This window comes from Desarmillaria tabescens (genome assembly GCF_030435595.1).
Source record: "Desarmillaria tabescens strain CCBAS 213 chromosome Unknown EV420scaffold_4, whole genome shotgun sequence".
Lineage (NCBI taxonomy): Eukaryota > Fungi > Basidiomycota > Agaricomycetes > Agaricales > Physalacriaceae > Desarmillaria > Desarmillaria tabescens.
The window spans coordinates 376,284-399,043 of record NW_026848303.1 but is presented as its reverse complement, the minus strand read 5'-3'; the positions used below and the strand labels follow the sequence as shown (position 1 = coordinate 399,043).

The 22,760-nt window shown below is 48.2% G+C and overlaps 9 protein-coding genes across 9 annotated transcripts; 4 read left to right on the top strand and 5 right to left on the bottom strand.

The window, feature by feature from the left end:
• The first annotated feature begins 7 nt into the window (after positions 1-7).
• On the top strand, positions 8-1,529 carry EV420DRAFT_1509077 (kinase-like protein). The gene is made up of 5 exons (XM_060471459.1): positions 8-87; positions 138-303; positions 357-715; positions 773-1,040; positions 1,096-1,529. Exons 1-5 carry the CDS (start codon positions 29-31, stop codon positions 1,402-1,404), a joined length of 1,161 nt encoding a protein of 386 aa, XP_060336801.1. The 5' UTR covers positions 8-28; the 3' UTR covers positions 1,405-1,529.
• EV420DRAFT_1509076 (uncharacterized protein) lies at positions 1,530-4,840 on the bottom strand. The gene is made up of 5 exons (XM_060471458.1): positions 4,276-4,840; positions 3,392-4,229; positions 3,127-3,344; positions 2,559-3,076; positions 1,530-2,497 (listed from the first exon to the last, which is right to left on the bottom strand). Exons 1-5 carry the CDS (start codon positions 4,814-4,816, stop codon positions 1,565-1,567), a joined length of 3,048 nt encoding a protein of 1,015 aa, XP_060336800.1. The 5' UTR covers positions 4,817-4,840; the 3' UTR covers positions 1,530-1,564.
• Positions 4,841-6,016: 1,176 nt separating this feature from the next.
• Positions 6,017-8,013, top strand: EV420DRAFT_804413 (uncharacterized protein). The gene is made up of 7 exons (XM_060483519.1): positions 6,017-6,262; positions 6,330-6,589; positions 6,643-6,687; positions 6,738-6,970; positions 7,026-7,104; positions 7,156-7,463; positions 7,513-8,013. Exons 2-7 carry the CDS (start codon positions 6,478-6,480, stop codon positions 7,903-7,905), a joined length of 1,170 nt encoding a protein of 389 aa, XP_060336799.1. The 5' UTR covers positions 6,017-6,262; positions 6,330-6,477; the 3' UTR covers positions 7,906-8,013.
• A 1-nt stretch (position 8,014) lies between these two features.
• On the bottom strand, positions 8,015-9,747 carry EV420DRAFT_804476 (kinase-like domain-containing protein). The gene is made up of 8 exons (XM_060483521.1): positions 9,625-9,747; positions 9,463-9,574; positions 9,169-9,411; positions 8,870-9,121; positions 8,740-8,808; positions 8,595-8,685; positions 8,413-8,546; positions 8,015-8,363 (listed from the first exon to the last, which is right to left on the bottom strand). Exons 2-8 carry the CDS (start codon positions 9,514-9,516, stop codon positions 8,106-8,108), a joined length of 1,101 nt encoding a protein of 366 aa, XP_060336798.1. The 5' UTR covers positions 9,517-9,574; positions 9,625-9,747; the 3' UTR covers positions 8,015-8,105.
• Positions 9,748-11,002, bottom strand: EV420DRAFT_804475 (uncharacterized protein). Its single transcript, XM_060483520.1, has 4 exons — positions 10,747-11,002; positions 10,408-10,689; positions 10,119-10,351; positions 9,748-10,070 (listed from the first exon to the last, which is right to left on the bottom strand). Exons 1-4 carry the CDS (start codon positions 10,861-10,863, stop codon positions 9,929-9,931), a joined length of 774 nt encoding a protein of 257 aa, XP_060336797.1. The 5' UTR covers positions 10,864-11,002; the 3' UTR covers positions 9,748-9,928.
• Positions 11,003-11,017: 15 nt separating this feature from the next.
• EV420DRAFT_804562 (kinase-like domain-containing protein) lies at positions 11,018-12,734 on the bottom strand. Its single transcript, XM_060483522.1, has 7 exons — positions 12,525-12,734; positions 12,323-12,418; positions 12,002-12,268; positions 11,762-11,944; positions 11,641-11,709; positions 11,366-11,578; positions 11,018-11,315 (listed from the first exon to the last, which is right to left on the bottom strand). Exons 1-7 carry the CDS (start codon positions 12,531-12,533, stop codon positions 11,079-11,081), a joined length of 1,074 nt encoding a protein of 357 aa, XP_060336796.1. The 5' UTR covers positions 12,534-12,734; the 3' UTR covers positions 11,018-11,078.
• An 885-nt stretch (positions 12,735-13,619) lies between these two features.
• EV420DRAFT_1636524 (uncharacterized protein) lies at positions 13,620-14,236 on the top strand (the record flags this gene model as incomplete). The annotated part of the gene is made up of 5 exons (XM_060476600.1): positions 13,620-13,742; positions 13,791-13,819; positions 13,873-13,886; positions 13,931-14,157; positions 14,222-14,236. The coding sequence occupies 5 exons, from the start codon at positions 13,620-13,622 to the stop codon at positions 14,234-14,236; spliced, it is 408 nt and encodes a 135-aa protein (XP_060336795.1).
• A 2,432-nt stretch (positions 14,237-16,668) lies between these two features.
• On the bottom strand, positions 16,669-17,820 carry EV420DRAFT_1300802 (homeodomain transcription factor). The gene is made up of 2 exons (XM_060468389.1): positions 17,562-17,820; positions 16,669-17,502 (listed from the first exon to the last, which is right to left on the bottom strand). Exons 1-2 carry the CDS (start codon positions 17,765-17,767, stop codon positions 16,914-16,916), a joined length of 795 nt encoding a protein of 264 aa, XP_060336794.1. The 5' UTR covers positions 17,768-17,820; the 3' UTR covers positions 16,669-16,913.
• A 978-nt stretch (positions 17,821-18,798) lies between these two features.
• EV420DRAFT_1617452 (uncharacterized protein) lies at positions 18,799-21,227 on the top strand (the record flags this gene model as incomplete). Its single annotated transcript, XM_060475238.1, has 10 exons — positions 18,799-18,975; positions 19,426-19,591; positions 19,642-19,678; positions 19,729-20,106; positions 20,158-20,287; positions 20,347-20,431; positions 20,483-20,679; positions 20,735-20,819; positions 20,879-20,979; positions 21,033-21,227. 10 exons carry the CDS (start codon positions 18,799-18,801, stop codon positions 21,225-21,227), a joined length of 1,551 nt encoding a protein of 516 aa, XP_060336793.1.
• Positions 21,228-22,760: the final 1,533 nt, after the last annotated feature.

Sequence of the window (22,760 nt, the reverse complement as noted above, 5' to 3'; positions counted from 1 at the left end):
GGAAGATCCTGTTCTCCATCCTTCCACCATGTCTTCGAATAATACCGACTGGGACGCGTTCGAATTTGAAGGTGACTCATCAGATAGGTAGGCGTGATAGCCGTGGACTGTTCTCTGTCTGAGCCTTATTTTTTTAGTCATGGGGAAGTTATTGCAGTAGGAATTGCCGCTACTGTATATCTCGCACACGAAGACGACCAACGGGTTGCTATCAAATCGTCGACTACCAACCGTCGGTTCGCAAAGGAACCTCATGACATAATAAAAGAATGCCGCATTCTCTCTCAGTTATCCTATGCCAATGTAGGTCACCAAGTGACTACTAACATGTTAGCGCCGCACTCACGACAAAATAGATAATTCCAGTTTTATGGTCAAGAGATGATCCACACGAACACACGCTCGAAATATGCATGCCTTTCATTCCTTACTCACTCGAAATTCTTCTTTCTATCCCTTCGTTTACTCCTGACATGGGCAGCCAATTTTACACCATAACCCGCTCAATAATATTCCAAACCCTATCGGCACTTGCATACCTTCATTCATCGCCACATAAAATCGCGCACCGCGATATAAAGCCTTCTAATATACTCATAACCACCTCCGGGTGCGTCCAGCTAATTGACTTTGGCGTATCGTACACACTGGACCCACACCCAGAGGATATCTGGCACGAGGAAAAATACCGAATGTATTTCGAAGTATCTACCGGGTAATATCTCCTCCTCCAGTCTCCGCTTTTCTCTGACTAACAACCGAGCTCGACTAGTCCGTACCGCGCACCAGAACTTCTTTTCGGCGCACGGAAATATGATCCTTATGCCGTGGACATGTGGAGCCTTGGATGCGTATTTGCCGAGTTTTTCACTCCCCTCCTACCCGAAGAGAACAACGATGAGTATGACTACCCCCCGGAACTTTGCGACGCGAACCCGACACTCATACGGAACACCCTCTTCGACGGAACACGAGGCGAGATCGGTTTAGCGTGGAGCATCTTCAAAATTCTGGGTACTCCCACTGAAGAATCATGGCCTGTAAGTCCATCCTTCCCCACATTATCTCCTGGGTCCTCGGTAACGATCGGTCTAGACATTCAAAGAGCTTCCAGACGCGTCGCGTGTGGAATTCACGATTGTTCCTCCGGTACCTCTAGAGAGCGATTTACCGTATCTTCATCCTCATGATCAGACCCCACATGAACTCGGTCTTTTGCAGTCGCTCCTCAGATACCCTCCCTCCACAAGAATCACTGCCACCGACGCTATCGCCCACGCCTGCTTTGCGGATAGCGTACTAATACCGCCAGAAATACAAAAAGCCGGTACTAATTGCATACACCAAGCGAAGGACGGAAAGACAATCGGAGAAATACTGGCGGAGGTACTCACCAATGGTTGATCCCCGTACCCACCTATACCATTTACGACCTTTCACGCATGTCTGTCCATCCTATCCATTCATTCACAAAAAAATAGATGCGTCAATGTATATTATGGGGTCTAGGTTGAAATGATGTTTGTATCCATACTATTACATTATGCAAAAGAGTGTGTAGTAATCATGACCACGGGTTTGAACTATAATCAGTCCCGCCCGTGTTCTTTCTCCTTCCTACATGTGCGGGCATACTCCATGGATCACTAACGTTCGCAGGAGACGACGTAGTTATAGATCCATCCACACCGCCAAACGATAACCCCGCATCAGGCGGCGTAGCCAATGGTGACGTAAATGGATTCTGAGTGAGCGACACAGCTGAAGTCGAATAGGTAGGAACATTGAAGCCGTAGTTATTGAATGAAGATAAAGTTGTAGTTCGTGACGGAGGGTCTGACCAGCTGTCATTAACACCGAATGCCGACGACGGAGGTGGAGGTTGCGAGTATGAAGGTGGACTGAGCGGTGGAGAAACATAGGGCGATTTGGAAGGCTCAGTATCGGTATCAGAGTCATTGGCATCATTCAACGACAAGGATCGCGAGAATGCAGAGCTCATCTCGTCCTTCTTTGGTGGTGAAGGGCTACGCGACGTGCTTGGACCTGGAGTAGGGGAAGACGAACGTTTGATCGCCGGAGGCATGGATTCGGTGCGGTTAGTTGGTGGTGGAATGGTAGGCGCGACGATCGGCGTAGGTGACACCACCTGCTGCTCAGGCTGCTCGGATTGTCCTATCATCTCCTTGATGGCGGCAAAATCGAACCCAGCGTGCATAGGGATGTCCGGTCCGGGGGATGCCGTATCTCGTTGAGGTGTGGAAGGCGGCGTTGATACAGGCGTGGAAGAATCCATCCGCGGAGGGAGATCATTGTCTAGGGAATCCCTGGGTGTCGATGCTGGTCCCGAAGGTTTCTTCGAATACGACGAAGGCCCACCTGGCGGTCTTGATACGTGCTGGGGTTTTGAAGGTTTAGATTTCCTCGAAAACCAACCCTTCTTCTTCGACATATCTTCTTCCCGTACAACTACCCGATCTTCCGTGAATTCGGGTTCCTATAGCAAGAGCAGATCACATTTGAGCAACAAGACAGGAACAAGGCAAAGGATTGCATACCTCAGGCTCATCGAAATAATCCGCCGATACCGGGAAACCCAGCTGATCCAGAATCAGAGGCATAAACGCTCTGTAACTCATGTGCCCGGAAATTTTGTCAGTCACATCCACATTTTCTAATCCGGGCACTCCATCGACAGGCCTCAAGCCAGCGACAGTCCCAACTCCCCCACTCGTAGCCCGAAAGAGATAGTTGAGCACCCAATCGTTCCGTGCGAAAGCATTGACGTATCGACCTGACACAACTGATCGCGTCTCACACCATGTCTTGGACGACGCGGTGACGGTCGTTCCGAGAATGAAGACGTCCTGGACAATGCCGTACGCTTTCTGTTTGGCCAGTTCAACAAGGGCATAGAAGATGACGCGAGCGCCCAGGGAGAAGCCAATGAGAGTCGTGGGGCGAACACCAAGATGGCGTTGTATCAAAACATCTGCTAGAACACTGCCGGCTGCCTTGGCTCTGTCAAGAGCATTATTCCAGGGATTGTCGATGAGATAGCCGAGCTTGGTGAGAACTAATGTGCCTTCAGAAACCGAAAAAGAAGTAATCTAAGAAGATACACACTGATTGGCCATTGAAGGGCACTCATTAAGGCGGTCATGACTGTTGCTTGTAACACCGTTGCTCCGATTTGACTGAGGACTTCAGTGGTAAGGATCTTCAAAGCGCTTCCAGTCTCCCGAATCATTTCGGGCTCCCAGAGAACACTGAAGACATCGCCAACAATGGGGTCCAACACGCTGAAAGGCAGCCGAGGGTCATCTAAGGCGCCGTTCAGAAATCTAGCATTGATAAGAACACGATTGGTAACACGGAAGACTCGACTAACCCTGGAACTGTGATGATACAGTTCACCCGCTTGTTGTTATGCAGCGGAAGTAGATTGAACGTTCGAACTTGTTGCGTCCGGTTAATCATCCCTCGAACAGCGATACCGCTTCCTGTTAGTACACCACCAGTCGTGATAACGGCTGCACCTCCGGCTCCGGCGAGAAAACCCGTTGTCCCTGTTATCCCGATGGTGGTGAACGCTGCACCAAGGCCCACCCCAATAACTGGAGCTAAAAGCCCGGCAGATAGACCAATGACTAGTCCACCTCCAAGCGTAGCAAGACCCAACATCATGTATCGCTTCTTCCTATTAGCCTTTCTGCGACCGTCAATGATGTCCTCATTCTCCATTCTCTCCACGTCCTCCTGGATTTCCAACGCCTCAGTCACACGACTCTCGAACTTGACCACATCCAACCATCCGAGACCAAGCTTCAGGGCAACGCTTTCGAGGAGAACGCGCGAACGAGCATCATAGACGCTATCGGCGATGAGTATCAAAAATAGATCGCATAAGACCGTCCATCGAATGTCGAGAGTGACCCTCTCGTCTGCGGAAGAGAGAGTTGTAGATACACCGGGTATGGCAGATGTGGAGGTATCTTCGAGGACTTTGGCTGTTGTTTGAAAAGCAGGTTTGGTAGATGCGGAGGGTGATGGGGGTATGTCGACATGGGTCGCAGGTTGGTTGTCAGGCTCGTCTTCGTGAGATGCCCGCTGACGAGCTGCTTCAGGATCATACTCGGGATTGGCGACAGTATGCGTGGTCATGAGGGCCGGGACGAGATCCATAGGTAGTACACCATGTTCACCGAGACTCTCAATCATCTTCTGCTCTGTTCACCGTCGTTAGCTGGGAAATAGTAGAGAACATATATTTACCTTGAGTCTCGAGTTCCATATGATAATATAACCGACCCATTATCTTCATCGCCCAGAGCTCCATGCTTGCCGCCGCCGCCTTGAGTTCCTTGCGACGTGCCATCTTCATTTCCTGGGCCATCTCCCGACTCGTTAGCGAGCAGAGGCCGACGTACGCTATACGCTGGGCTTCTGTGAGCAGATTCTTGGTCGCCTGCATCTGACTGAGCGGGGTCATAGCCTTGTCTTCGTCGAATAAGTACCGGGTCCGTAGGTGCACGTCGTCGTTCTCGTCCTCCTCCTTCACCCGCAGCCTCGTGTATTCGTTTTCATTATGGTCTATCTTCGACCGCCATTCGTTCCCAAGGTCGTCGACGTCAATGGTGCCGATGGCATTAGCAGCATTGGTGCCCTTGGCGGAAGGTACGTAGTGGTATCGCTTTTGGTCTTCTTCATCGAGCCCGCCCTTGAGCTCGTCCTCCCGAACGACAGGCATATCCTGCCATCCATCGTCGTCATCGTCGAAAATGTTAACAGGTGCAGGGGCCGTTGTCACTGGCATAATGAAAGAGCCGAATCAGACACATGCCAATTTTAGCCAAGGCCGTCATCATCGCCTGACTTCTTTTATCCTCGTCTCACGTCTCGAATATTTATTAGCAGTGGGGAGATGCTAGCCTTTCTGTTCCCAGCTGCAGGATGTTTCACTTCACGAGTTGAGGTCTCTCAAGCGACAACGGCGAGCGTCGAATAATGAAGAATCGGACGAGGTGTGTTTCTAAGGCATGGGATTTAATGAATGTTGACTATATGCTGCAATATGTGCGAAATCCTTGGTGTAGGTTGTGAAGATAATAAGATAACATGAGCTCGGAGGTATTGACGGCGCAAGAGTCTTGTCGACAGCCTCAGCTTCCTTCGAACAATCCGCAACGCCTTCGACGATAACGGAATCTTGCAAACGGAAGATGGCGACCACCTGTTTCTCGTGGACTTTGTGGCAGGATGCGTATATGATGGACGCGTTGTTTCCATTCAACGGCAAACTCGATAAATGGTATATTATGCAGTCACGGCTATACGGAAAGCTAAATTTCTGCCTACAGCATCCATATCCAGGCTCATTGTGTACCAGTCCTGATCTTGCTGTCCTCCGAATGTCGTCGAGACATTTGAGTAGTACGCATATCCTTCCTCTTGAATACGGTTAGGAACTTGGATCACCAACAGGCAAATGTCGAGTACATGACCATTCTTCTGGTTACTAAGGGTGCTTGTCTTCACGTTAGCAGAGTTAACAGTACGATTTAGCGCCCCTGCTAAATGATGAAACAAGCCTCCCCGGCAGGCAAGTTGATGCTACAAGCTCGGTTAGTTGTGCTTGGCGTGTCCCATTTATTCAGATCCTCATGGTCTTTAGTTTGGTGGGGCCCAAATGCCGTCCTCAACTCGGGTATCCATGACCGTATCAGGGTCTCGAGTTGGAGAATTGAGACCAAGCCGTTCTGAAAACACACGTTTGTCAGGCATAGCGTGCTTTTTTGCCTCCGTGTCGTGTCTATTAAGCTTTCGTTTCGATGGTGAACCCGCTTCCTATCGAGATAGCCGCCGTCTAAGCTGCATTGCTATGCCATGAATCGCATTCGACGTCAATAAAAGATCTGAAATTCCTCGAGAGACATCGATAGGCCCAACAAGGTGGGTACTATTGTTTTCGTCTCAGGCAAATATAATAATATCAGCTGAACATTGAGATAGACACTACGCTTGAAGATATCGCCAGCTGTGTATAACCCCGAGTTTATCAGACAGCATTAGTCCTCATGCGCATTTTGATTTCCTTTTCAAAGGAATCATTTAATAGACTAGGACGATCAATATATTTGACGTTCCATGCTGGCAAGGGCTCGTGTATGCCGGTATTATGAGATAGTCACCTGTAACAATTGATTCCACGACCATACGGTATTCTGGGTCCATTCCCACTTCAGCTGAAACATCATAACGTGTGGGTCCACTCTTCATACTGTCTGTCGGTTCCGAAGTGGTTTTCATTCTGAGAACTTGATTTACAGGTTGACGAGCGCTGGAACCTGCGATAAGATCTGCCTTGAAGAATGTGCTGATCTCCTTGTCGATGTCAATTATGGGTTTTTGCCCTACCATATAAAGAGGACAGACCGTTCCCTCGCTCATTATTCTACTTTCTCCCGGACTTCCTTGATGGCTACCCAGACCGATATTCCTCCAAGTGTAACCGACGCCGAGAAAGCTTTGATTTTTTATGAACTCGATGATGACTTGAATTCCGTAATATTCTGCTCCCTACTGCACGGTGTGTATATTCATTCAACCTCTTTACCTGTCCTTAATCATGTTTGCATATAGGCATCTACACTGGAATAGCTGCCGTCACATTGGGGAACGTGATCTGTGAGGACGACATGTCTACCGTGTTACACAGACTGACTTGGACGGCACAGTTACGAAAAATTCTCGGCCCATCGGACGAGCCATAGTCGTCATTATAATCCTCCTCCATATTGGTACTACCATCGACCGAGCTCTCACCTGGACATACATACATTCTTTGTTTGTCAACCACGGACAGAGTCTTTGGATAAAATACGTGTTTTACCAGAATCCCGGCATGGGGATAACAATTGGAGCAGGCACCGCAGGCGCTATCTGTACTGTCCTTGCAGACTCCATCATGGTGTGTAGTATCTGTTGTGAAGTCTCCCTTCCGCTGACCGTTATTCAAATTGTAGATTTGGCGTTGTTGGATAGTCTGGGGACGACGTTGGTCGGTCATTCTGCCTCCAGTGCTTCTTCTTGTTTCCACGATTAGTAAAGTTGCCCAGATTTTTTAATTTGCTAATTACCCACGTCTTGATGCAGCGTTCAAAATCATTGCTACGTCCAAGCACTACGCTCCTCCAGATGGGTACATTCTTGGCTACGTACTCTGTTCATCCTTCACGCTTGCTTCGACATTATGGTGCACGTTGCTGATTATCTATCGTATTGTCACCGTTGTGCGAGCAGTAGGTGAAGTGGGGGGTGGACTCAGCGCCTACCGTCATGTTATCGAGGTCCTGGTTGAATCATCGGCACTTTATTCGATATCGTTGATCTTATTTGTGGCCTTCTATGCTCGCAATGACGCTACGATGTATTACTTTGACGCCCTGGCAGCCATTGCAAGGGTATGCTCGTATCATTTTCCTGTCTTTGCATCTCACGGACGTTGTTCAGGGAGTTGCTCCGACACTCCTCGTTGGGCGCGTCGCAGCTGGTCATGCTCGCCCGGACGACTCTTGGCAGGGAAGTATCAAGTCATCGCTCCGCTTCGGAACACATCCCGGAGGTCCGAACTCTCAGCAGGATATCATAACAAGTGGCGACCTTGAAGCACAACGGGAGACAGACGACTGGGATGAATTTGGCCATCACAGCTTGGTCTGGAGCTCCCAGGAGGATATTGCAAATGAGGGTGTCATAGTATCCCGGGAGGGACCAGAAGACCGTGACGGACATTTAACGGATGAGGATGTCATTCGTGGGCATTCTCTCGACGTCATCACGTTGGGCCTAGCAGATAGACCCAAGGACGATCCCGGTGCAATACTCATCGTACCAAGGGATTAATGGCAAATGCATTTCCCTTTTGAATCTGTATTAATCATTTTCTGTACCTAGTTTCAGTCGCTCGCTGTCTTTTGAATTAAGGGACTGGTTTCCTCTATGGCTCTAACTTGTTTCGATCCCAGAAGCTACAGTGATGAAATTGAAAGCTACTTTCGAATACACGATTGTACCAAAGCAAGAAAACAAGAATTTTCTGGTCTTCACGACGCAACTCCGCGGTGGCCTCCCTGACCCTGGGCAGACGTAGTTTTCCCTCGTATAAATCTTTTGATTTCACGATTCAAACTCTCCATTGTTGGTCTATCGCTTGGTTCATGAGACCAACATCGCGTCACCACAGCCCACAATTCATCATAGATATCTGACGGCCGATCGGGACGTTGTTTTCGACGTACTACCCGATTTATGAAGGCAAAATCATTCGGAATTTTGTCTAGAGGAGGTCGTCCCGTGTACAACTAATTCTTTCGTCAGTGCTTATGACAGGCTATGCCACACGCAGCGTACCTGGCATATGAGCATCGCAAATGAATATACGTCGCTCTCAAGTGTAGGGCGTGCGCTTGGTAGATGGAAATCCTGGGGAATCAGCCGTTCTGGCGCCATCCACCTTGTCGTACCAACAGCTGAGCCGTGGTCCTCTACTCAGAAGTAAGCACAGATCAATACAATTTGTCATCGAATCTTACCTCCACTATAGCAATAGGATTCGTTATCAATGAATGAGGAGATCCCGAAGTCCGCAAGGCGAGCCTTCTTCCTTTCATCAACAAGTATGTTCTCCTAATGTATCCTATCATCAGTCAGGATTTCAAAAAAGAGTTTGCAACCAACAGCTTTAATGTCTCCATGTGCAACACCGTGCGAATGTATCCAAGCAATTGCGCTCGCTACTTGGGATACCTGAATAACGGTGCCGCCAAATCAGTGAGGTTAGGTCACTACCCAGCGACTTCGGACTCACCAAGAGGGCTTTCCCGTGAGCGTTTATAGACTGCTGAGAAATGTAATTTAAAAGAGTGCCATGAGGCATCCACTCGCTGACGAGCCATATTTCAGATGCTCCCAAAGGAGATGATCCACCTGACTGCGACTCGAACAGTTGCTGTACCCATTCTGGCTTGGTCTTAATATCAAGTGCACCAAGAAATGGAACAATATAATCTGAACCAGTACGACACATTTCGCGCCAGGTCCACGCCTCAAGCGCAAATTTCTTACATAGGTGAGACTCATAGTAAGATAGCATCAGTAGTCACTAACCTCGTCCCAACGAGACTGGAACCTCTTGACAGAAACGGTCTTGGTCTCGCCATAAATACGACATGTCCCACGGTGAATAACAGCAGAGCCGCCACCCGAGACTGGTAATGGAACGATATCTTTGATGGCCTCGGGACGAATCAAGAGTTCATCTATGAGTTGATCCGTTCCTCCGAATTTATTCAGTGCTATTTCGATCAACTTTCGACTGTCGTCGTAGGACACGTTGTTCCAATGGCTGAGCTGTGGAATTTCAGGTCATGTGGCGCATATATCCAGGTAAAGAGCACGTACTCGAAGAAGACTAACCGCTGCCTTTGACTTATATTCGGGGGGTACAGCAGCCATTCTATCGGAATCACAGAAATGCTGCACGCTCTGGAGAACACTGCTCGCCCAGGCACGTCTATCACCGAGTCATTGGAAATATGCCACTACCGTCTGGAAAGCCTTCACCTTTGGAGCTTCCCTTGCCAATCATCTCGTGTACTATTTTCAGAATTACACGATTTATCTGCTAACAGATGGATTTTGTCCCAGATTATCCGCTCGAATATGATCCAGCGCAAGGCATCCCAAGAAGCCCACGTTTCAAAGCTTTTATATGCCGATTCGATTCGGGTGAATATGTCGCGCTTCTCGTCAAAAAATCTGCCTTCTTTCGCGCGCGCATTTGAAGAATCTAATGCATCGGCGATCTCTGCCAGACGAGCTTTGGAACTTGAAGAGATGATTGGTGACTGAAAATATTGTGAGAATTCTATAAATACCGATATTGATCACGTACTTCCATGTTTTTTAGGTTGAGAACAGCGTTTCTTGTATTCTTCTCTTCTCCTTCCTCGGAGCCAACCTGGAGCGCCGCTTGCGCCAGAGAAAGTACGTTACCCGCCCATTGGTCGCTGAAACTGCGATGAAAACCATCAAAATTATGCAAGACAGGAACCTACTCTTTTTCTTTCGTCCTACTCAGCACTGATATCGTACTCCAAATCGTCGGTTCAGACGAAAGCCACCAAAGTGGACCTTTATCTGCAGCATCCATGCAGATTTTCTGAGTCTGTTCCAACGCCCTTGATATGATTTTGAATGTATTCCAATTTGGCATCTTTGCGTCGCTAAGATTTTTTGCCGCCTGGTTGAGTTGGCTGGAGTATCTATGGTATGCCTTCGTCATTTGACTCTAGGACAAATGACGTAACTCAGAAACAGTCGTGTTTAGTTCTTAGTATGGCGCACCTGCCCAAGCTTTAGGCATTCTATCATCTTCAAAAGGTCAATGAGTTCTGTCTCTGCGTGTCGTATACGAGAGATTATTTTGTTTTCTGCATCAATCCGACTCTGTGATTTGTTATTGACATTGGGCACGCGTAGTTCACGTTTGACCGATGAAATTTTTTTCGCATTATCGAGGGAGAAATGGGGCCTTGCCACCATCGGATCTCTACGTTTCCCTTTCGTCCCACTGACATCCTTGTTCAGCCTATCTTCCAGTCGCCGTAGTAACTGGTAGGCGAAGTCCTATTGTGAATTCAACGCTCAGAGTTGACAGCACTGCTGAGATGTAAGAACTTGTACCTGACCAAATAGGAAGAAATCTGCATCGGGAGCTTCGAGTTTGGCCCTCATGCTCTTGAGTCGCTCTCGAGCACGACGTTCTTTGGTATCGTATACAGAAGAATGAAGTTTCATCATGATACTAACAGTAGCAGACAAGGGGAAGGGGGTTTGCTGTGTACACCAACGAGAGTACGAATAGCTTGGCGTGAACTGAAGCCTTGCTGTAGCCAGATGTCGAACTTGCCATTACTAGAACATCATCAATCAATCAGTTGTTGTCGCTTATTTTTGTAGCTGTGTCAGCGTGGAAGAATCTATTGGAAGCAAGAGCGCCTATCTTACAGTTCAATTTAAATACCATGCCGTTCACGCATGCCCGAAGCAACAGCCGCCATCGTGGGTCTGTCATGTTTGCCTTGTGCCCAGCACTTCTCAACCCAAGACCACACTCGATCCGGCACATCCAGCGAGATGACTACACCGTCTGAAGTGCCACGCATGGGTCGAGCAGGTCGCACCCCATTCTCCAGTTGGATAAGGAGAGCGCCAAAGGCTGTGCCCGAGAAAGGGCCTTTACCTTGATAGAGCTAAGATATATATTTGTCAGAACGTGAAAAGGAAGTGCGGAAGATAATACCTCGTAACAAAGGCACGCAAAAGCGTAGACGTCCGAGGCTTTCGAGACGACCATATCCTCATCGTCCACATCACCGCATGCCAGGAGTTCAGGCGCTTTATGCCCAGGAATACCACTCCCTGACCTCGGAGCCGATCTGGTAATGACACTCAAAGCGGCGAGGCCAAAGTCTGCTATCTGAGCGTGGTACTCGTCATCAATAAGCACGTTGGACTAGTAGAAAAAAACAGTGTCAAAAGACGGGAATATCATCACATTGGAAAGCGACGGCGTACTCCATATAGATCACCGTGGACAACACCAGTATCGTGCAGGTATGTCAAGCCTTCGGCGACATCAGCGAGCTTGAGCACAGTAAGTTATATCCAATGTCAAAGGCGCATGAGCGGTACTTACAAGTCGCTCGCAATCCAGTCTTTCAGGGCCCGCTTGTTGCCGGAACTTCATCAGGGACCCATGAGATCTGTAAGGCAAAACAATGCTAAGATGTGGCGAGAAAGATACTTCATCTACGCCAAGAACAGGAAGAACATTCTTGTGGCGGGTAGTGTACCACAAAAAAGCTTCCTGGCAAAAGCGCTGGGGAACGTTCACCATGGTTAAAGCTGTAAGACATCAATCGTGAGGTCCTCCCACCTTTCTAAGTAGACTTTGATTTTCGCGAAAGTCATCCACCCAGAATCGCAGAACCTTGAGAACAACATTGGTGCCATTGTATCGCGCTCGATAGATCCTAGCATTCCCGCCTTCACTGAACACCTGATTCTCATGGCCTTCTGGCACAATTAAAAATTTACGCGGCAAGAGCTTGCTGTTACAGGCAAGCTCTCGCAGGAGCCTGCAGCATCTCTGATGAAGTTTCAGGTTATAGAATTTGACAATGAGCACTCGGTCATTGATGAGCTTAACAAAACATTAGCAGGGTAACTAGTGGTCGGTTGTGTAGCGAGGACATACATGAAAGAATAAGTCGAGCATCTGAGCTGCATCGGGTCCAGTCAGCGAGGCAAAAGCATGGCTGAGCTCATGTGAATAGCATATATTCTCGATGCACTGGCATAGGGCGTCTGCGTCGGATGATTTATCAAGTACTGCGCGAGCATGAGATGCATTTTAGAGGATAAAAAGAGCCATTGCTACCTGAGGAGACCAAGTCTACTTGCTGCATTGTCCGCGAGATGGTCGTGTTACGTTGAAGCTGTTGAGATATTTTTATCCTTTCATCGCGTGTTACCTTCACGGTTTATTTTTGGTGCTCGTGTACCGCAGTGGCTTGTTCGTATCGTCTTCAAGTTCCAGGCCTAAAGAAAGAAAGGGACCATAAGCAGATCCTTCCCGCATACCCACGGAACATAGGAACCGAGTCTCTCCGAATGGATATTACCGAGGTTGACCTGGAAGCTTTCATACCTAGAACACCCCGAGTATCAAAGCGGTCTGTAGGAATTAAGAGGCATCGCTGATATATCCCCATCCTCAGAGAAAGCACCGGAAAACCAACCAAACACATGATACTAGGACGCGAAACACTTCGCACCGGCAGGCTCATGTTTTTCCTAAAAACACAAGATGGAGATATTGTTGAGGATCATTGGGAGAATATGCACCTACCGGAGACACTATGAGTTTCATGAGTAAGGGAACCCAGGGATTGAACAATTTATTTGGGCGCCGTGCCAGGGAGTCAGAGGCCAGGTCGCAGAATACCCGGGTCCATCTGATCCACACTGGAAGTGGCTGTGCATCCCGCCTCTTCTCCTCGACATTGTTGAACGAACGTTGTGCGTGTACTCCTTGTCTCGACAAAGCCCAAACCAACGAAATGAAATAGACACAGCCTAAATGTTGAATGTTGAAAAACAGACAGACAGTGGACTAGAGGCCGCCGACAATGGCTTCAGCGCTTAATGCGATTCCCTGAGTCTCCACAACCTCATGCTTCACTTCGTCACAGGACAACATGTCGAACATACTAGAAATTTACTAATGACATATACTGTTTGCTTTCTCGAATTCTCCGTCCTTACGAGCTCCTAATGGGCATGGAATTTATCGATTTCCTGTGGCCGTAGAGTCGGTGCGCTTCAGGTGGTCTCCCTTCTCCGAATGATTCTCACTAATCCATTGTCCCTAGTATTCTCGAAAAATTCTACACGGCTCGGCACGCCGTCTTTTTTTTTCTCTTCTCCATTATGTGAGCTCTTTTGCTGCCTATAAATTCAATGTGTCCGACACGAATCTCTCAACTGCTCCAATGTTGTTCAGTTTCTTCCTCTTCTCTATTCTCGCCTTTGTCTGTGGTGCTCCCACCTCGTTGGCTGTGGATGCTGCTGATCCTCTGGACGGCCTCGTAACCAGTATCAGTGTGACTATGACTGTACGTTCTTTTAACTGTAGGCCTCATTGAAAACTAACGTTCATGCAGTTGGAATCCCTTGTCACTAACCTCGCCGAGTATGTCATGCTACTATTTTATTCCTCCTAGTATTCATCCCCACTTGTTCTAGCCTCTCGTTCAATGGTACCTCTTTCTCCTTCTCCATTCACTGGTCTTGACGGCAACAGTTACCAACCCCTTACTCGTCGAGATCACCCTCGACCATGTCGTTGTCTCCGCGGGTACTGACTCCACCAAATATATCTCCTTCGACCACACCTTTGATGACCCCATCGTTGTTCCAATCCGCGGAACAGCGAGTTCTGGTGTCATTGAAAATGTGTCGCTCACTCAGGGTGGGTTGGCCACATTGAACATTGTTTCACAGGGGTCTCTTGACCTGATCAATCTGGACGTGAATCTGAGGCACGTGTTGTGTCCTGGTTGATGATTGAAATTTTGACCATGAAATTATTTAGGGAGGCGACGATTAATGGGCAATTGGGTATCCCAGTGAACGACACGGGACTCACGGAAAGCGGCGTTCCCACTACGTGCGTAGACTGATTCTCCCGTTGTCCCTGCCATCAGCTTATTTTTCCTTCGGCAGCTGGGATACTCCTTTTGACTAATCTGTTGTCTTCATACGCATTTCTTTCGTGTACGAAAGTTCCTTACGTATTCTGTGAACAATAATGTTTTATGTGTCCTCCAAAGGCAGTTTATTTTTTCGCCCTGTGTACGCTAGCTCAGGCAACCGCAGCTTGTTCTCTTCACTATATCTGTCTCCCTTGAACCTGCGACATGATCTATCGTCTCTACCACTCCGCCAATCTCTCCGTTGCTAGGTACGGGCGATCCAAATTGCAAAGACTCTCCCAGCAACATTGCACGGTTTCGCCATCTCGTCGGAGGGCATTGAAACGCCCTAATTTCTCTCGATTTTGTCGGCTTTTCTATTGAGCTATTATCTTACTTCAGCTCAATCTCATTGATCTCAGGATGCTCTGGTGAGGGGAAGGGCTGTAAATAGACAGGTCTATATGACCACATTCAGAAAGTGCGGCTACCCTCACTAAGAATTGCGGAGAGACTGGCTATCTCATGCGGTCCTACATAATCTTCTCATCGTGTTTAGGTCTCGGTGACCAAGCTGTGGCCGGGGCGCTGCTGTTCTGAGCTCGACTTTCGTAGGAATAGAGGGCGAGCTCCACGATGAGCGCGTAGGTCACTCCATTGTACAGCGATAAGCTGCGGGGCACCTTGCCGACTCTTTCTAGTGAACAAGTAACACCGAAGCATGTTCATGGACTGCTCAGATTCGTGCGTTTTGCGTAACCAATTGCTAATTTATTCACACTTGGCACTTGCCTTGCTAGTCATGTTAAAATACCCTTTGGCGCTGGGTTCGGCTCCTTTAACAGCGAATGCTGGCTTCTGAGCTGCCCACTCACCTGAAGGGGCCTCTACCGCTTGCTGCATTGACCACGAGATCGTTAAGGTTGCGAAGTTGCTGTCGAAGTATTATATTCCTCCGTTGTATTTTGCTTCATTGGCAGATTATTTTTGAGTTCGTGTGCAGTAGATTATTTGGATGCTTCCCGGCCTAAATAAAGAACTTGATTCGTGAATAAGACAAAGGTCATGAACTAGCCAGAAGCATCATATACCAAAGTCACCGATTTTCCCGCACGTCCAATGTTTGAAATTGGGAATTAAAAAATCGATGAAAACTGGACTCGTATCAGCAGTGATGGGGTTGATGGTCCTATGAATCGTAGAACCTCATGGCCAGACGAACTCAAGGACGTTCAACATGATGGTCTTGGCAGGTCAGCGAATCTAAAGAGTGCAAGGGTCGAAGGGCCTGTACTTCTGCAGTCTTCCACCTTTTTCTCGAGTATGAGATAATGTGCCGGGAGGGCTATGAGCTACGCAGAGAGCAATGAGTTCGAGTTTTTCTTTGTAAAGAGAGGAATACGGTTTTGGGCCGGGAATGATTCTTCCTCGGCAAATGCCGAGATGCCAGACAACACAGCCCGACGGCTGAGCTTTGAATTTCAAGTCGCGTCGGTCTCGTCCAATAATTGCCAGCCTCCTCCAGCCTCTTGTTCTGCGGTGGTATCTCTGGTATATGACTTCAGAGATATTCAGAAAACCAGCCGACAAAAAATTTTAAGCGACTGAACCCGCCTCTGTTGTATACTTAACTTGCGTTAAAAAATACTGGGTGAAACATCCCTTCGCCGTCAAACGAGTTCATTTAGTATGTTTAGCATATGTCACTAGGATTCCTCATATATTCACAACTGGCGAGAAAGATCGGTATTTCTAGTACTCAATAATGTATAGTCTGCCATCTGAAATCAATCTACTTTTGACGCCCCTTGATGTACTGAGCATAATTGAAACCGTGCCTTTCCCCATAATTATCAAGTTTCTCGCTCCTGAGGATACTAAGGCTCCAAGTCTTACCGTTCTATCCATCTGAGACGACGCTGCCGTCGGCTACGTATTTGGTGACCACTCGAAACAGCGCTAGCGTTTGTCGTAACAGGGAGTCTGAAATAGCTCAGGGCAGTAGGCCAAGACAATTACCTACGTTGCAATGCAGCCAGGAACTTTCTGATATTCGATTTCCGGATGCAGATGCTCTGACAGTCTGCGGTCCCAGTAATTGATTGGTAACCTTTCGTTGTGTCTCTTATTTTGTGTGTGTATGGAATGTAATACCATATAAATATAACAATCACGAAGGGAAATGACAAGGAAACGAAGCCATAGCGATAGCAAGCTCTAAGGGAGATCTTAGTGAACATTGAAAGGAATAATCGAGTTCGGCAACTAGTTTGATCGCGTCGGTCATCCTACTCAGCTATTACACGTAGGCCGCCGATATTATTTCGTTATTCTAGCTTTGTAGCTCCGAAAACACGAGATTCGTCCACGACGCACCTTCATTTATCCGGAATCGGGTTTACGGAGGCTACTAAATAAAATTTTCGTGATAGTATTCAAGACAAGGCGTAGAAAATGTCGTCACCAGTTTATACAAGTGAATAATGATAAATCTCTGGCTGTAATCCAAGGTTCGAAAATGTGACATCCAAAGCCTTGAAGCTTGAAACGTTATGAATATCTGACCCTAAATGTCCTTCGCAGCATCCTTCCTCAGGCAGCGCGGCCCAACCGACATAGAGCCAGAGCTGCGCGCAACATATCATCATCTGGCTCGGCATGGCGACGCACGGCGATACTTCCTCCCGGTCCCTTCGTACACCTTGGCTCGGTCATACTCCAGGCCCTTGGAGGCGTGATAGCTTCATCGGTCGCATCATCAGTCTCTTCTCCATCATCAGCCGTTCCCCTCTCCTTCTCTGCCATCCTGCGACGCGCACATGCCCACTCCAAGGTATGTCTCCGCGTAAGCTTGCCGAAAGCCACGTACTCCTTCTCTGGGGGGCTCGTGGGAGGAGCTGGGGGTGAAGAGGGCATGTTGTCCCATAGAGACGCGTCGCGATTTTGCTTCCGAGACGGTGTGCTGGGCGCATGGTGTCGCTCCGAGCGCGAAGCAATATGGTCGAGTGATGGACGCGCCGCGAGCTGCGACGCGTAGGGTTTGGGTTTGGATTTCGGCTTAGGTTTTGTCACTGGAGCTACATCCTCAGCAGCGTCGATGGGAGATGGTATATTATTCAATGATCCTTTGCGCTCCATCTGGCGCTTGTTTTGGAACCAAATGGTGACGGACTTAAGCTCCCTTGAATTTGATATGAGCACGACGACGGAAGCAAATTTTTCGCAAGATGATACACATACATTGCACCAGCTTTTGCTACACCATCGCGCTGCTCCCGCGACGGGTGGGAAGTTTGATGGAAAAGATTTTCGAGCATCATGAGCTGCACGCTGGTAAAGCGTTTCCGGGTACGTCTTGAGCGGGTGCTGGCGTTGCTTCCGGCATCGTCCGACTCAACACTAGTCGTCGAGGATGTCCGTGAGAGGGTGGGGGATATCATGGGCATGGGGTATAGATGTGGTAGAAAGAGGGAAACGGCAGGTGGGGTGATGGGACGTGAGTGACTTATATAATACTTTCCAATTCCAACCCAAACGTCGCGTACGCGTTAGTCACGTGCATAGCGCATTCCGTCAGCTTAGGTCAGCTTGATCCGTACTTGGAGGAAATAACTTGGTGCCGAATCTGAACATAATATTGAAATTGGTACATAAACAGTTAACAAATTTATTTAGAGGGGAATATAAGAGGATAAAACTGTGCTATTTTTAGTGCGGATCATCGCAAGCGCCCACACTCGCCAGACTCACCGTCGGGATTGGTAAGTATTACTCAACTATGTTTCTTTTACAAGTAGTATAAAAGCCTGTATGAAGAGCGGGACACCCTTGTGCGTTTACCTTCAAGGGTTCCCTGTCGCTTGATAATTCACCCCCTTATCCAACAAAAACTGACTCCATTATAAATATATTCGGGAATAGTCTCAAGCTCTCATCTGAAAAAGCTGCTCGCAAAAATACGTCGTGCTGTCGTTGAGATATGACTCACGAACGCTTGATGACCCACTTCTTGATATGGCATACTAGTATGTACAACAAATACCGCCGGATTCCAAGCCGGTGTTTCGCTGAATTTTCATGCTAAACTGGGTCAAAAATGTATTTGATCCCCCTGAAAATGCAAATCCGTGAATTTACTGCGCACTTGAGTTCAATTGCTTCCGTTAATTTACCGCCACGACTACTTCTTGCGTCGGATTTCGCTGCCTGCTTTCCTTTAGCCTATCATGCTTGCGAATCGGAAAACTACTTTCTTTTTGGCTTGCTGCTGGCTCGCGTATGGATGACTAATTTCTGGTGCCACATGGCTACTGTCCAAGGATTTGTTTAGAACATGTAGACTCAGACTGGCGAGACTCGTCCACTCCTTTTCAGCTTGGTCTCGTTCCTTTCTCTACCACCAGCAATCGCCTTTCGTATCCTTGAATTTCTTTTACTGTTTAACGGCTTCGACTCAACCAGCAGACGCGATAGCTTGATGTTGTTGGCGATCTATTTGATATTCTTCGTGCCCTTGGCGGTATTCGCTCAGGATGGCGGTATTTTCATGCAAACGACGAGCGTAGAAGCGGCAGGATACTCCTGCGATAGCACCCAATGCCGGCTTCCCCACTGCAACTGCGCCAGTACGAGTCCGCCTGGTGGGCTAAGTCCAGTGAGTGTCTGTTCATCATATTTAGCTTCTCTCTTCTCTCGCTTTTCCTGCCAAGGCGGCGAAAGGGGTTTTTGTCAGCCGCATCCATATAATATCTGGGATATCCTGATGGTCAAGGGTGAGCAACGGCTTGTCACTGCAGATAGGCTTTCGGTATACTCGAAAGCCTCACGCTGCGTACGGGTTTTCGCGACTTCAGCGTCCCGCATTGTTGGAAGATTCGGCAGTAACAAGTAGGATCTATTCGCTCCAGACGGGCTTAAGATATATTTGGGACGTCGTGCTGTCCCTCAATTTCCCGCCTTTCCGGAAGAGTATATCTTCGTAATCGTTTCTCAGGCTCACGTCCCTGCGAATGAAAAGACAGGAACACTTGCTTTTTGGCCATCAGTCTATCCTCCTGCTATCAATATCTTGAGAAGCACCATTCTCATCATTTTCTATTTCTAGGCGGATACCCCCCAATTTATCGTCTTCACTGCTGACGATGCTATTCAATCCTACACCCTCGATTCTGTGAACCAGTTTCTCGCCCAGAGACAGAATCCCAATGGTTGCCGTCCCAAGATGACCTACTACACGTCACTCAGTTATACAAATTACACGCTGGTGACAGGTGCACGCGATGTTCGTGATCGCGACAGATTTTATTAACGGATCATTCAGATTGGTATGTCGCCGGCAACGAAATTGCAGATCACACGTACGTGGATGTTCGTAGGCCCTAAACATACACTTAACTGTTTCATTCAGGATGACGCACGTCGGGAGTCCGCCAGACAACGAAGTCGATGGGAATTTGATCGCTCTAAACGCTCTTGCTGGGATTCCCTTGGCATCCATTAAAGGGTTCCGTGCTCCGTTCCTAAATTACTCAGTCGATACCCTTCGACACCTTGCGGATGCTGGCTTCACATATGATTCTAGTGCATCTGCGTCGATACCTGTTTCTGACCCCAACACCGATGCATACTGGCCTTACACTTTGGATTATGGCATGGCCAACAACTGTCTGATGGTAGAGAATACGTGCAAGGGACAACCCAAGCTTCCTGGCTTCTGGGAGATTCCAATGTACGCCATGTTTGATGACAGAGGTGTTAGCGGACCGCACTTGATGGATCCTTGGTTGTAAGCGTGGTTCAGCTTCTGGGTATAGATCGTAGCTAATCCGACTCTTAGGGACGTCGCGAATGGCAATAGTCAGCCGAATGATACTGCTACGCTGGAATTTATGAAGAATACGTTCAACGCGCACTACAATGGTAATCGGCAACCGTTTGGATTATATACTCATCCTATTCATCTCGCTGTAAGTCAACCTCGCTGTTCTTCCGCATCTTGCATACTCATCTGTTTTTTTTTATCTAGGAAAACTACCCTGGAGTCGCGTCCCCTACTTCAACTATTAATATGATCAACGAATTCCTCGACTGGGCCCAAGAACAGCGGAATGGTATGGCCCTGTCTTTCTACCGTTGATGGCGGTGTATTCACCCATTTTTAGTCTGGATTGTGTCTAGCGAACAGCTCCTTGCTTGGGTCCAGCTCCCGAAACCGATCTCGGACTTGAACGACCTTGATGCCCTGAAATGTTCCACGCCTGATGTAGACCCCTCGTTACAGATCTGCAACGGTATCCCGCAGAACGAGCAAGGTTTGTTGAGTCACTGTGCATTCTCTGATTTCCCCTTCTTCACCTGTGTACGTTGGACTGATCGCACATCATTGAACGATGGTTGACTGTTAATCCGTCCAGTATGGCTGTCCTGAGGTGGAACCGACCCCGGAAAACCCGAATCCTCCCCAGGTCGTACCTAGCGGTGGAAATGCTCGTTTCCGACGTGAGTGTTAATATACTCACCTCGTCCAGAAGTTGTCTGACATATGCTTTTTTTTCAAGTTCCAGCAAATTGTTCTACACCCTTCTGGGATCCAATCAAGGGCGAGTGTCTTTGTTCATCTGACACATGCTTATTCACCGATGATTCGAGATCCATTGGGGTGAGTCGTTCGGTTTTGTTGTGGAGTGCGGTGCGTCTAACTGGGCTGTGCAGCCTAATGGGGCGAATCTCACTGGCGGTGGGACGGGAGGAACTGCGACTACGAGTGCGACAGCGATTGCGACTACCACTGCGTATATCCCATTCAATGGAGCTTTACCTTCGTTACCCCCGGGTGTGATGCCCGCTATTGTTTTAGGGTTGATTGGAACCGTGATGGGTACCTTTGGGGTCCTGGCTCGAGCGTGAAGCGGTTTGGACATTCTTTTTTTTTTTTTTGCGATTATCACAGCATACCTTTGTTAGCCACTAACTCGAATCGACTTAGATCAAACTAGGATCGCTACTCGCACTTCGGTAGACGATACTCTAGCAGGTCAAAGGCGATAACAAGGCAGCGAGCAAACGAGAAAGTCACGAAGCAAGGGGTTCGATGTTAGGTAGATTAAACCTTAGCCGAAGCTGGGGTTTAGACCAGCTGAGGCTCTACTTAAATACACTTGGATGTGCTAATAATAGTACTGCGGGAACTTGTCCGTGATGATCGCATATGAGTAATCAGGCTGAGTAAAACGAATAAAATGAATAAATCGTAACATTACCCCCTCCTTAAGACTCATTCGTCCCGAATGATCCATCTGTTGAGTCCTCATCATCGGTGGTGGGGTTCGGGTAGTTGAAAGCTTCTTCATCGTCACTGTCCCAGTTTTCCGTTACTTTTTGAAGATGATTTACGTCTGATTCGTCGTCTGAAGGAGGATCGAGCATGATCGGAGGATTTATGTAGGGTCTGTTTTCCCGTCGAGAGTCTTTAATCTCTTTGGCGCGTCGTCGCAGGTAGGAGTCGCGAACTCTGGGGTTGTCGAATCGTGGGTCTATTTTCGGTGGAGTGTATTTCCAACACTTATCATCAGGGACTTTGTTGTCCCTTAGCCACTTTGCGTTTTCTTCCTGCAATGCGCGATCCATCAACTCAGAGATCTCCACTACGAGCCTTTGGAAGGATGATGTGGTTGATACAGGTCCGTTGCCTCGTCCGGCATCTGAGCCAGCCACCTCCCCTATCACGTTGATCTCTTCTTCGGAGTGTCCTGGGGCCGAGCATTGAGAAGAGTAAACGGTTTCTACTTCAGTGAGGCAAGGGGTAGTTGGGTTGTGATATTCGATAGGAATATTGGGTGGTATCTTGTGGTCGATACCAACCGTCTTTCCTTTGTCATTGACTTCCCACTGAACCTTCTGGATACGGGCTTCGTACTCGTTGATGAGTTGCTCCGCATTGGCCATGTTGGAGCGTTTTACCCAAGAATTTTCTTCTACCGGGTATCCTTTCCACTTTACTAGGTACTCAGTTATTGTGCGACGGGTTCGCCCGTGCCCCACGACTTTGTCTCGCTGCTCCACAATTTCTTCAATCTCGTATTCTTCCTCGTCGTCAATTAGTTCTGGAGGTGGCCTCTCGGGTCGGGGTTGATTGGGAAATTCGGGAGGGTGATACGGAGTCAAGAGGGATTCGTTAAATCGGTTATGAATTTTCCAACCCGTTGGGAGTTTGAGTTCATAAGCGGAGGTGCCCCTTTTGGCTACTATGGTGAAAGGTCCTACACGCCGATCTCCCAGTTTTTTGGCGGGTCGGGGGAGGTTTAGGTTGGTGGAATCCAGCCATACCTTGTCGCTGACCTGATACTCGACGGCTTTGTCCTTGTGCCTATCGTAGGCTTTCTTCATCGACTCTGCTGCCTTCTCCAGTGATTCTTTCGCCTTCTCCTGCACTTCTTGAAT

Excerpts from the sequence above, each read along its gene's own strand:
- EV420DRAFT_1509077 (XM_060471459.1), top strand. The coding sequence starts at position 29 with ATGTCTTCGAATAATACCGACTGGGACGCGTTCGAATTTGAAGGTGAC. Across the intron at positions 304-356 it reads CTCAGTTATCCTATGCCAAT|ATAATTCCAGTTTTATGGTC; the intron begins GTAGGTCACCAA and ends ACGACAAAATAG. Across the intron at positions 1,041-1,095 it reads CCACTGAAGAATCATGGCCT|ACATTCAAAGAGCTTCCAGA; the intron begins GTAAGTCCATCC and ends CGATCGGTCTAG.
- EV420DRAFT_1509076 (XM_060471458.1), bottom strand. The coding sequence starts at position 4,816 with ATGCCAGTGACAACGGCCCCTGCACCTGTTAACATTTTCGACGATGAC. Across the intron at positions 3,345-3,391 it reads TGTATCATCACAGTTCCAGG|ATTTCTGAACGGCGCCTTAG; the intron begins GTTAGTCGAGTC and ends TATCAATGCTAG. Across the intron at positions 2,498-2,558 it reads ATTATTTCGATGAGCCTGAG|GAACCCGAATTCACGGAAGA; the intron begins GTATGCAATCCT and ends CTCTTGCTATAG.
- EV420DRAFT_804413 (XM_060483519.1), top strand. The coding sequence starts at position 6,478 with ATGGCTACCCAGACCGATATTCCTCCAAGTGTAACCGACGCCGAGAAA. Across the intron at positions 6,590-6,642 it reads ATTCTGCTCCCTACTGCACG|GCATCTACACTGGAATAGCT; the intron begins GTGTGTATATTC and ends GTTTGCATATAG. Across the intron at positions 7,105-7,155 it reads TCTTCTTGTTTCCACGATTA|CGTTCAAAATCATTGCTACG; the intron begins GTAAAGTTGCCC and ends GTCTTGATGCAG.
- EV420DRAFT_804476 (XM_060483521.1), bottom strand. The coding sequence starts at position 9,516 with ATGGCTGCTGTACCCCCCGAATATAAGTCAAAGGCAGCGGTTAGTCTT. Across the intron at positions 9,122-9,168 it reads TCCAGTCTCGTTGGGACGAG|AAATTTGCGCTTGAGGCGTG; the intron begins GTTAGTGACTAC and ends CACCTATGTAAG. Across the intron at positions 8,547-8,594 it reads ATCCTATTGCTATAGTGGAG|AGGACCACGGCTCAGCTGTT; the intron begins GTAAGATTCGAT and ends ACTTCTGAGTAG.
- EV420DRAFT_804475 (XM_060483520.1), bottom strand. The coding sequence starts at position 10,863 with ATGATGAAACTTCATTCTTCTGTATACGATACCAAAGAACGTCGTGCT. Across the intron at positions 10,690-10,746 it reads ATTTCTTCCTATTTGGTCAG|GACTTCGCCTACCAGTTACT; the intron begins GTACAAGTTCTT and ends AATTCACAATAG. Across the intron at positions 10,071-10,118 it reads AGTAGGACGAAAGAAAAAGA|CGACCAATGGGCGGGTAACG; the intron begins GTAGGTTCCTGT and ends TCGCAGTTTCAG.
- EV420DRAFT_804562 (XM_060483522.1), bottom strand. Across the intron at positions 12,269-12,322 it reads TGCTCGACTTATTCTTTCAT|CTCATCAATGACCGAGTGCT; the intron begins GTATGTCCTCGC and ends TGTTTTGTTAAG. Across the intron at positions 11,579-11,640 it reads TCCACGGTGATCTATATGGA|TCCAACGTGCTTATTGATGA; the intron begins GTACGCCGTCGC and ends TTTTTCTACTAG.
- EV420DRAFT_1300802 (XM_060468389.1), bottom strand. The coding sequence starts at position 17,767 with ATGCCCATGATATCCCCCACCCTCTCACGGACATCCTCGACGACTAGT. Across the intron at positions 17,503-17,561 it reads GTAGCAAAAGCTGGTGCAAT|GGAGCTTAAGTCCGTCACCA; the intron begins GTATGTGTATCA and ends ATCAAATTCAAG.